Genomic DNA, 12,317 nt, shown 5'->3' with positions numbered 1-12,317 from the left:
ACTTGTATAATCTTTATTTTAACCTATAAAATATGTTTAAATGGATCATTCAAGAATTAACTCACAATTTTTATGGCACTGTAGTTAGGAGACTGTCTCCGCAGGTTGTACTGAGCATATTTAGTTTCTAGCACAATTTCTGTTCGGATTATTTGGTAAAGTGAAGGAAGATAAATAGAAGTGGTTATTAAACCTAATTGTCACAGTAATGTCACTACAGAAATTCTAGAGCAAAGCATTAAAACATTTAATAATTGTTTTTCAGCATAAATTGTCTCATGGGGAAAATAATTTTTAAAGTGACACATTTGAAGGGACCTGTGAGTGACAGATAATCATTTTCCAAATTTGCACACACACACACACTCTCCACCTCATTCAGACTGTCACTGAAACCTTTAATATGTGGTGTGTATCTTCAAAAATGAGGGAGCCATTCACACGTAGCCTGCAGAACCTCAGCCAGACACGATGAGTGCAATTGAAATCCCCTCCTTTAACACGCTCTGCTTCCCTGATGACTTGAAGCTTTCAAACAGCAACTGTGATGCCAGGCAGCCCCTCTCCCTCAGGAGGGAGAGGAGGAAATCATGGCCCCATCACCCCTTCAGATGTTCCAGTCAGAGAAGTACCAGCTCCCTCAGCGGGTCCTTACCTATGATCTGCTTGATTATTTGTGGTAATGTGATTATTGACATGAATTCTGTTCTCTAATCTACTCACAGTATGGGAGATTTTGTTTAAGTCTAGCTTTCTAACACTTTTGCCACTGAGGTTAATTAGAAATAGAACAAGAAGTCATATTACTTGGCTGGGTTAAACGTGTAGGACATACTGAGTATACCCACATTTTCGAAGAAGTTTAGATGCTAATATATTATAATGTTTCCGTACCTCCCAGCTAATGTTTAAGTGTGTACAATAGTGGGCAAAATAAGCCACATTTTAAATAATTTTTCACTTCAAGAACAGCTGAGAACACCTGAGAGAAATGTTATTTGTTGAAACGTGTTCTGTCCATTAACACCTACTTTAGAAAGAGTGATATGAAAGTTATCATATCTTTTCTCTCCAACAGTTTTGTGAACTTATTTATCCAGCTGATAGTAAGATTTTTATGTATTTGTTTGTTTGTTTGTTTGTTTGATGGTGACATTGGTTAACAAAATCCAATAAGTTCCTATAGTAAGATTTTAAAATATATACATATATAGTTAGACAGCTTCAGGTCTTCTGTTTTGCATGTATTTCCAAGTAAGTTTGACCACTCCCCCTCTCCTTAGGTTTCCAGTAGGTTCCCAGAATTTTCCTAGGCTTGTGATTCTAGTATGCAATAGTTGACTTTATTCATTCTGTATTTTATGTTTATAATTAGGTAGTTTTTGTCCTGGCACTATACCCCTCTTTCTCTTGCACATGATATGTGTGTGTGTGTGTGTGTGTGTGTGTATGTGTGTGTGTAATGGAAGAAAGCCATTCTGAATGAGATTTATCAACCAGGATTCTTAATCTAAGATATGTCCCATAGATTTTGGAGAGTCTAGGATCCTTCTGAAACTATGCAGAATTTTCTCACACATGCGCGCGCGCGCACACACACACACACATACACACACACAGTATGCTCCTCAACTTATGATGAGGTTACATCCTGGTACACTCATCGTAAGTTGAAAATACCGTAAGTCAAAAATGCATTTACTATACCTAACCTACCGAACATCAGAGCTCAGCTTAGCTTACTTTAAATGTCCTCAGAACACTTACATTAGCCTACAGTTGGGCAACTCTCTTGAGTTTCATCTCAAGTGTAATTGCTTTCTTTTCCTACAAAGCAGGAGATGCAGAAGGGCATTTTGTAGACATGATGGGATGCAAAAACACAAAACACGATATCCAAAAATGCTGGCAACACAGTACACTGTAGAATATTGGTTGTTCTCCCTCGTGATGGCATGGCTGACTGGAAGCTCCACCCTCCCAGGCAACCTCTCCTATGAGTTTGATGTGTGTCCTTGTATACCATTTTTTATGTTTTTACATACATACTATCAAAAATGTGTGGCATCAGTGTATTTTGATACAGTGTTTTAGGCTGTATGCATAATTAGCACCTAGTTTTTTCTGTTTTAACTCAACTATCTATTTATGAGAACTGCCTATTTTGATACATGAAGATTAAATTCATTCCTCTTAATTGCTATATAGAACCACATTTTATTTAGCCAGTTCCCTATTAATAAGCAGAAAAGGCCTGGGTATTCTCTCTCTCTGAACCTATTGAAGGACAGAGCTGAGGAGACCACATCCCACTCTGCTGCTGAGGTCAGGGGAAAGAAATCTTCTCAAAGGACGGAGTGGGTACAGTTCCCAAAGAGGAAAGCAGGTCCAGTCCCTGTCACCTGTTGAAAGAGACCATGGCAGCTTCTTTCAGGCTCAGCGATCACCCACATATACAAATGCTCCACAAAAATTTATTGAGTACTACCAGTGCCAGACACCATGCTAAACCCTGAAGATCTGGCACGCACATGTAAATAATAATGCACCAAAGACTGTAGATACACCGAACTATGATTTCCCGTTACCCTATCAGGGCATGCTTCGTTAAATTTCTGCCTCATGGTTACAATTAACAGTGATTTGGGGTATTTGAAAAGCTTCAAAATAACCCAAGAATCATCAAGCAGCCATGGGCTTGATTTATTCTCACATAAAGCTAATTTGCATGAATGAATACATGTGAGTTTCCAGTTTCGTTTTGTTTTTTAATAATTTACAAAATGAGAATGGGTGATCTCTAAAATCACTTTCAGCTCTAATGTTCTAGATAGAACACAGGATACCTGCAATAGGGCTCGATCACCACTAGATGTCGCTATTGGCAACACAAAAGTGAATAAAAGCAAGGGCTTTACATTACATAATTGCTTGAAAGAACACTACCAAATTCAAGAATAAAAATGTGAAAGCACTTTTGCAGACAAGCTCTATAAGAATCTAGAGGGGTAGCTGTGGGGGCCTGTGTGCACATTAAAGTAGCCTAGTGCTATGGGCACAATATAGTTAACTATTTCCTATACTCTTCTAGAACAACCTTCAGCCGTGGACTGGTGAGCAAGAAGACAGAATTGGAGGGTCTCAGACTTTGGAAGGGAGCTTATTTGTTCATTAGTTTTCAAATCTCTGATTATTCCCTGGAGTTAGAAATACACTTCCATCACAACCTAGCACACACACATATCCATAGATATGGATACATGTATGTAATGTAGTTGAAACCAAAGATTCACAAAACAATAATACCCTCATTACGTGCAATCCACTTTTCTTCTATGTATTTGTGAAACAATAGAAAAATATATATGTTGGTCTCTGCACCCCCACCACCACTGTTCCTGGCACAAAGCTTCTAAAATCCTTGTAATTTCCTAGGTGATAAGAGCAGGAGAAGTATCTTTTGTTTTACTCTTTACTCTTTGACCCGTTTCTGACACAGATCTCCTAAATCCCTTGGAATTTCCTGGGTGAAAGGAGTGTCTTTTGTTCTAATTATCAGGCTCTTGGTAGGCTCCTCAATAGCTTCAGAATGGGGGCTAGTCACCAGAAAGACCAAGCCCTGATTAGAAACATGGTATTTTCAGCCCCATATGCCATCTTCCTGGAAGGAGAGAAAGAACAGAAGTGGAGTAAATGATCAATCATGCCTATGTGAGGAAGCCTCCGTAAAAATCCCTAAAGCACAGGATTCAGAGAGCTACCAAGTTAGTGAACACATCTATGTGTTGGGAGGGTGATGAAACCCAACTCCATGGGGACAGAAGCTCCTGCACTTGGGACCCTTCTGGACCTCGCTCTATGTATCTACCTGGCTATTTATAATATCCTTTATTATATAATAAACTGGTAAACATAAGTGTTTCCCTGAGTACTGTGAGCCATTCTAGCAAATTACTAAATCCATGGAGAGGGTCATGGGAACCCTGATTTATAGCTGGTCGGTTAAAAATACAGTTGCTAACCTCAGACTTGTGATTGGTGTCTTAAGTGGAGGCAGTCTAACTATCCAGGTAAATAATGTCAGAACTGACAGAACTGAATTATATAGTAAGACACCCAGCTAGCTGGTGTTACAGAATTGTTAGTGTACAAAACCCACACATCTGGTGTCGGAAGTGCTGTGAGTGTGGTAGTATTATGAAATATAGAAGAAACACAGGGAGGGTTTTTCCCAGACATATTCTATTTCATAAAAAAAAAAAAATACTGGACTGGTTATCAACCAATAAATTGATTTTACCTGATATAATATACTTCCTTCCACTTAATACATTAAGAAACAGAGGCTCAGAGAAGTACAGGGACTTACCCCAGATAAAACAGCAAGCCAAGACTCAGGCTTTTTAGGACACTGGCAGGTTTTGTTTCGGAAGGCTCTAGGCAAAAATCAAAAAGTGTCCTTGGCATACTCCCAGCCCTTTCTGCACTTCTGAACCTTCTACAACCTATGGGCTAGTATCTGCTGGTGGGGGGTGGGGGGTGGGGGGAACCTGACAAAAAGTGTGTGTGATTAGTTATATGCAGCAGTCACTTAAAGATTTCAAGTTCTTTCTAAAATGCAAATGTGATCACTTTAACTCCTTTACTTGAATGCCCTCAGTGGCTCCTCGTGGTTTTCAGGCCAAACACAAATTTTCAGTGTGACAATCAAGGCTCCTCCAGACCTGGCCCCAGTTCTACTAGCCAGCTTCACTCTTCACTACTTCCCCATGTGCACCTTCGAGGCCTTTCCTCCATTCTCGACTTAGCTAAATAAAGTTTTTCATGACTCTACTCACATTTCTCTTCTGAAAACATTTCCTTTTGCTTGTCATAGCACAATCTTCCTTTTGTGTGTCTTCTTCACTGGGCTGTGGCATTTTTATGAGCTAGGTTCCCATCTTTTTGTTTGCTATCCCAGCACCCAGCCTAGGGTGCAGTACATAAGAGGAACTCACTAAGTATCTGCTGAAATGAATATTTACATATTCTTACTCTCAAATATTTATCAAAAAAAAAAACACCCCAGCTCATTGGAATATTGGCTCTCTGAATTATGCAAAGAGCTAGTTTTGACAATGCAGATCTCTATTTCCTAATATCTTGAATGTATTAATAAAAACTATACCAATCTTGGGAGAAGTGGATGCCATAACCCAGTTTTGATTTTTTTTCTCTTTATTTTAATACATTTTTGTTGAAGGAGTGGTTAGTCTTGTATTTTTAACCTTCAGCTTGTAGGCTAGTACCTGACGATCAATATACAGCCTCTGGCCTTTCAAAGAACTGGTCCACCCACTTGAATCCCCAGAGCGAGCCTTCTCTGGGTCACTTGTGAGGGGCAAATAGCAACTCTTATTTACATGCCACCTTGGAACATACCAAAAAAAAGGGGGGCGGGGGATCATCACCTTAAGTTACTTATTACCCAGAAGGAAGGAAAGAAATCAGAGTGAAAGGGAGAAAATTAAAGGCTAATAAGACTGAGTCCGGTGCGTAACGGAGGGAGAGGTCAACCAGCGGGAACTGTGGTGTCAGTGATGACTCTGCGAAAGAGTAAATCACATAAACTAGGTTGAAAATTGGTAGAGGAACAGGGAAGAAAGTGTTTCCAGGTGGGAACCAGCATGAGCATAGGTCAGATAAGGATGTGGACAGAGAAGACTTGCCCGACCAGAAATGAGGTGGGAAGGATTAGGTGTGCTGGCGCCCAGACAGGAGCAGGGGCCAATGACCCATCATCCCCCTTACTCCACGCATCGCCGTGCTGGTTAACGAAGCACATCCAGATCTACTTACCATTTTGATCTCTAGACATTTGTTAGGTGAGTGGGATAGATATTGTAGGCTTTTTAAAAATAGAAATGGCAAAGACTTAAGGAGATTTAAAAAATTAGCCCAAGTCAAGCAGCATCTAACCAGACTCACGATTTATTTCTCAAGTTTGCAGACCTAAGCATTGCACTGGGCCTCCCTCACAAGTCACATAGCTAAATTTCCTCATTTTGCAAACAAGAAAACTGAAGACCAAACAAGGTGAAGCAATTTTTCCAAGGTCACATAAAAATCAGAGTTTAGGAGATTGGCTGGTAGCAGCTTTAATCAGCCTTATTTCTGACTGAAAGGGCTTTTTCTTGTATTAGCTAGAGAGGAAACCCAGAGGAAAAATCCTCATATTCCAGAGGAAAAACTGTTACTTTGACAAAACAAAAATTTTTTTCTAATGTTTTCTGTTAGGATAACAGTCTGTTATATAACTGTACTTTCAAAAATGAAAATTTTTATCAACCAAAAATTACAAGCTTTTTAAGTGAACAACATTCTGAAAAGAAACAGAGCTGCCTGAAGAGAGGGATCTATCTGGGGAGGGAGGTCTCCACCACCTACGTGAGCGCTTCAGAAATTTTTCTGCCACTGATGAATTTTCAGGTCATCAATCAGAGAAAAATAATAATATTTTTAACTTTAAACAAAACTAAACACTGGCCCCAAACTGATAAACTACTATCATCTCAGAATCTGTTAGCAAAAGATAACTAATATTTCTAGACAAGCACATAATCCAGATGACACATTATTTTATATATATAATTTTTTTAAAACCCCAGAAATGACATGGCTTGAGAAATGACTTGCTGAGAAATCTGTATTTACATTAGGAAGAGTAGGGGGAAAAAATCCCTTGCAGAACTTGGAAAGATGTTAAGTGGTAAATACCAAAATGCCCACCAAGCATGTAAGCAGCCTCTCATCCCAGCATGAATATGTGCAACTCAGCATTTTAAAATTTACTTTTAGCTTTTCCAGCAGTTTGAATTAACCCTTCTCTACTTATGCTCCCTCTGTGAAAGTTCAGCCCTTAACCTACAGCGAATCCTCTTTGATTCACCAGCAGACAATTCCCTCACCCTAACGGCTTACTCCAGAACAAATGCCTCCTGGACATCCTTTTACTGTCCATAAGTCTCCGGCCAATGCCCAGACAAATGTTAGGAGTCAGTCCAGCTTGCCAGAGCTATACACAAATTGGAAAAGGCTTGTTGGGAGATCAAAACAATACAAATAAATGCCACACTAAAGGCACTTCCAGACCAGAGGTTCCCCAGGAGTATGTGCATCGGAATCACCCCAGAGAAGCTGTTTCAGAAGGCAGGGCTCAGCATTTGTACTTGTAAAAGATCCTCAGGTGATTTTAAAGTGCATCCCTTACCGACAGGCACTAATCAAGATGCTCTAAAGAGCCAGTTACATTTTTCTCTTAGTTTCAGCCCCTAGCAAGTTAAAATGAAAATCAAAACAAGCAATCCTAAAACCAAAAATGTTTCCAGATTAGGTTCATCTTACTAACTTATTGGTTGGTAAACTTATTGACAGACTGGGTGAACAACAATCAAGTATCAGAAAGGTGAGAATTTAATGAATATTTGTATAATACTTTACAATATTTTCTCATGTATTAATGATCTCACATGGTTCTCATAGCAGCCCCATTGAGGTAGCTTGTTATTCTCACGTTAAAGATAAAGAAGACAAGTCTCAGAAACATGAAAGAATGACCTGGAAATGCCCTAGTGATGTCAGCATTTCTATTCTTGAGTTACATTTATATTTTGCTATTTACATTGATTTGTGTCTTTGAGGTGTTTCTTTGAAACATACGGTATATCAGTTGCTGCAGACATTTGCTTCTGAGGGGAAAAAAATCCATGTCAAAATCTTGGTGAGCTGAAAACTCACGAACCTGGTCCTGTTAAAGCCAGGGTCAGCCATGTAAACTTTCAGAGTTCTTCATGCTGCAATATCTAAGCTCTTTGACTCAATAGAAGAATCTGAAGAACAAGAACGAAACAAAAGCCAAGAGAATAAATGAAGGTTAACGGGAGCAGGAAAGACTTATTTCAAGAATATCAATTCTATAATAAACCATACTCTTCTGTAGTTGTGTGAGTGTTACTTATAGCAAAGTAAAATGCTTCCTACATGATTGGTGCTGGTTGCTGGGAAAACTAAAAAGACAAGTCAGCAGTCAGCCTATTAAACATGAAAGCAAACAATATATGGTGGGGCCAGCTGGGACAATGTATCTACGTGCAACAGAGACTCCAGGATCTTTGTAACAGCAAAACATTCAATCCATGCTTTCCTTTTTACCTTTTTGATCGACATTTCATTCATCCTGAGAGGCTGCTCTGGCATAGCTCAGGGGTAGATTCAGCCCAACAACTGGCCCTACAATGCTCAGCCAAGATGTGATGTAGTTGACATTCCTGGGAAACAAGTGAAAATACAGGCAATTCTACTGTTTCCATTGTAGTTTGGACAAATGGTAGAAAATCAGTTACCGACAATAAAAGAAACAAGGCTTTCCTCAGAGATGTGTGCCCACGGCTTGGAATCCCAGCATTTCCAAATGTCGGCGTTATCGCTTGACAAGGACTCATGCTCCAAAAAAACCGTGAGGATCCCTCACGGAGGTATTTGGAGGCAATGAGACTCCTGCATCCCCCAATAATTACAATTTTACACTCATAATTTACAGCATTTGCTAGGGTAGTAGAGTACAGTGATTAAGAGCATGGCTCTGAGGCAAAACGGCTGGTTTTTCAATTTTCAAATCCCAGTTCCACCCCCTTAACTAGCTGTGTGACCTTGGCCAAATCATTTAACCCCTCTGTGCTTTAGCTTCCTCCTTTGTAAACTGGATAAAAGAATAAAATTTAGCTCAGAGGCCATTATGAAAAAAAAAAACCCAATGCATTAATATATCTAAAATAGAACAGCACCTAGCACACAGTAAAAATCAATAAATGTTAGTCATTATTATTATTACAAAGAATATTTCTTTTTTAGCTCAGCTTTCAGAGTCACATAAAAAGATTTATACTTTTAAAATAAGAGTCAAAGCCAATGTATCTTGATGGTGTTTCTTACCTATTGATTTTCCGAGCATTCTTTAACACAGGAGCCATGAATTCATTCGTCTTGCAGGGATGAAGTACAAAAAAGGGTCGCCCAAGTATCGGATGCTCCTGTAGGAATCAGAGTTCATTCGGGATTATCCCTGTGAGTTACTTTGAAATAGTTAAAATGCATAATCTGGTTTACTCCTTTAAAATAAAGGTTTGTTTTAAATTGCAAGTTATTAAATTAGGATATAGATAGATTTCAATTATGAAATATAATTCATAATCTAAACATGAGAAGTTGCTAAGAAGGAGTTATGTATTGATAAAGTAGTACAGTCAATTATGGGAGGTCACATGGCTTTGCTTATACAATACAAACTGTAGACAAATTTTATCAGTTCCTTCTAACTCTGTCAGCTAGAGCTTCTCTCTGGTTTTTAATTATTCTTCAGTTTTTCCTCAAAGACATCTGTGAAGCCCAATAGCCTATCTGAACAATGTTATTTCATTCCTTTGTTAGTGGTAAGGGGACAAAAATCATCTGCACTTTTTTTACATAAATTTTGTCAACGTATTAATTGCTTCAGGCCTAACTGCATTCAGTGCCAATAGGCACATGGGTAGAATGAGGGTCTGGGAGAAGAACTGCTTACATTATTTAAGTTGTCTACTTCTGTCTGGCTCTCTTTCAGAGTTTCTCTGTTTATTTGTTTCTCTCCTTCTGTCTCTCCCAAGCTTATAGGGCTGTTTCTATAAGTTAAAAGCCCATATGGTGGAATTGCACTGCCTTTATAACAGAATGACTGGACATAAGATATAGGTCAGACTGCTGCCAGGTTAGGGATGTGGACATCATTTGGCAAGCAATGCGGAGCCCTCGAAGGTTACTTTGTAGTGAGCAACCTATGCACAAATTCTACCAACATGAAAACATTTACTGATGATAAATTTATTGAGCATTTACATTGTGTATTAACCATTATGCCACAGACTACAAATTCAAATACTGCTATGGTATGAATATTTGTGTCTTGCCAAATTCATATGTTGAAATCCTAATGTCCAGTGTGTTTGTATTAGGAGGTGGGGCTTTTGGGAGGTGATTAGGTCATGAGGGTGGAACACTAAGGACCTTATAAAAGAGGCTCCATATGGTATTTGTCTTTCTCTGTCTGACTTATTTCACTTAGCATAATACCCTCTAGGTCCATCCATATTGTCGCAGATGGCAATATTCCATTATTTTTTATGGTCAAGTAATATTCCATTATATGTCTATATAATGGAATCCAGATTATATATACATATAAAAAGCTTCTTTATCCATTCATCTATCGATGAACACCTAGGTTGCTTACATATCTTACCTATTGTAAATAATGCTGCAATGAACATAAAGGTGTGATTTCATGTATATGTGGAAAAAAAATAAAACAAAACAAAACAAAATAGGAATAGATTCATAGATAGAGAGAACAAACCAGTGGTTGCCAGAGGCAGGAAGGGAATGGATTAGGAAGGTAAAGAGGTACAAAATTTCGGTTATAAAATAAATAAGTCAAGGAAATGTAATGTACAGCACAGGGAAAATAGTCAATAATAGTGTAGTAACTTTGTACAGTGACAGATGGTTACTAGACTGACTGTGATGATCACATTGTAAGGTATATAAGTGTCAAATCACCATGCTGTACACCTGAAACTAATATAATATTGTATGTCAACTATTATAAATAATAAATTTTTAAAAAGAGGCTCCAGAGAGTAAGCCTGCCCCATCCCACCATGCGAGGACACAGTGAGAAGAAGCCTGTGCCCCAGAAAAGAGCTGTCACGAGAAAGGGCTGGTACCCTGATCTGGAGACTTCCAGCCTCCGGAACTGTGAGAAATAAATTTCTGTTGTTTATAAAGTACCCAACCGATGGTATTTTGTTATAGCAGCTGAAAGAGATTAAAACAAATACCTACAAAGACCGTGCAGGTGGCCTCGAGGAACAAAGCCAGTAAAATACACCAGCAGGTGACAGAGACTGTAGGGGAGGGAGAGTGTGCTCAGCTGAGGCTGTGCCTGCCATTCTGCTCCAGCTAATTGTGACATGTGAGGATGCAGGTTCAGTGTGCCAGGTCTTCCCATTTGTCAAAATAACCTAGAAATCCAGATTTTCCTGTAAAATCTCCTAAATTTAAATGTTGGCACTTTTTTTTTTTAACATAATGTGGGCCAAATACAATAAGCCCGTAGGCTGGATTTGGACTAGAGGCTGCCTAGCTGCTTCTCCTGGCTTCTTCTACTCTTCAGCCAGTACAGGAGAAGCTGAACTCAGAGCTATCCATGGGAAGAATTATGTGTGGTTGGCCCTGCTTCTTCCGCCCGCCAATCCCAAAACAGTCATGCCTGCATGCGTGTGCACACACCTACTCACAAGATATGGAAGGGATAGTTCCTCTTGTACTAGAGACATTGGGTATGGAGATTTGGGTGTTTTATGTGTGGTGAGGGTTGAGTTATTCACTGGGTGTGGGTTGGTGTATCTCTCCCAAGTGCTACTTCCACATGTCTCTGCCCAGTGGCCTGATTCTTACAGCAGAGCCTGAGCTCCCTCACTCCAGCTCTCTGCCCACCTCTCATTCTCATCCCTAACCAGACCCTGGCCGGGGTCACAGCCCAGATGTGTTATGCCTATAGTGAATCCTCCTGTCCAACTTGATTCTGGCTTCCCTTACCTGCCTTAAAGTAATATTTATTAATTCAACACACATCTGTTGGCCATCTTTTATGTCTCTTTCAGGAACAGTTTTAGATACAGTTATAAAGATGAAGTCCTTGATCCCATGGAACTTACATTCCAATGCAAGAGACAGCCAATAAACACATAAAACAAATAAGTAATCAAGATAATCTAGATAATAATGAGTGTTGTGAATGAAATAAAATAGGGTAACAAGATTCTGGAGGGACTGTAGTGATGTTTTGGTGAAAGGGAAGGCCTTATAGAAGTGATCTTTAAATAGAGATCAGAATGCTAAGGAAAAAATCTGTCATGCAGAGGTCTAATGCTGGTGTCAGAGGCAGAAAACGGTAAAGGAAAATGAGCATAGGAAATACAAAAGAATTTTAGGATTATCCTAAACTAAAATAATTACTATTTGGAGGGTTGGGATTTCAAAAGCCAAATTTAGTCTAAATTTTTTTGGATTACTTTAGTAGTAACCAATATAAGGAATGAAGAGCTATAACCAAATCTTAGTGAAGAGAAGACATGTCGCCTTCTTTAATAACATGAAACCTAGACCTCCAAGGATGGAATTAGATGGAAACACTCCTCATGGGGAACATCAGCTCAACTATTCAGCCTCCTCACCTCTCCAAG

The 12,317-nt window shown here is 39.1% G+C and overlaps 1 protein-coding gene across 5 annotated transcripts in view; it reads right to left on the bottom strand.

Annotated features, from left to right (window-relative positions):
• Window positions 1–5,954: 5,954 nt before the first annotated feature.
• ATG10 (autophagy related 10) overlaps window positions 5,955–12,317 on the bottom strand; it is a 200,343-nt gene continuing 193,980 nt past the window's right edge. For all 5 annotated transcript variants that reach the window (XM_025047846.1, XM_015590319.2, XM_006913193.3 and 2 more), the window contains 3 exons: window positions 8,971–9,068; window positions 8,191–8,306; window positions 5,955–7,868 (listed from right to left, as the gene is read on the bottom strand). In XM_025047846.1, the coding sequence (XP_024903614.1) occupies window positions 8,207–8,306; window positions 8,971–9,068 (198 nt within the window). In that variant the 3' untranslated portion in view covers window positions 5,955–7,868; window positions 8,191–8,206. The remainder of the gene's footprint in view (window positions 7,869–8,190; window positions 8,307–8,970; window positions 9,069–12,317) is intronic.

Source organism: Pteropus alecto, unplaced genomic scaffold (assembly GCF_000325575.1).
Source record: "Pteropus alecto unplaced genomic scaffold, ASM32557v1 scaffold20, whole genome shotgun sequence".
Lineage (NCBI taxonomy): Eukaryota > Metazoa > Chordata > Mammalia > Chiroptera > Pteropodidae > Pteropus > Pteropus alecto.
The sequence above is the reverse complement of the archived record's forward strand: the minus strand, read 5'-3'. Positions and strand labels throughout refer to the sequence as shown.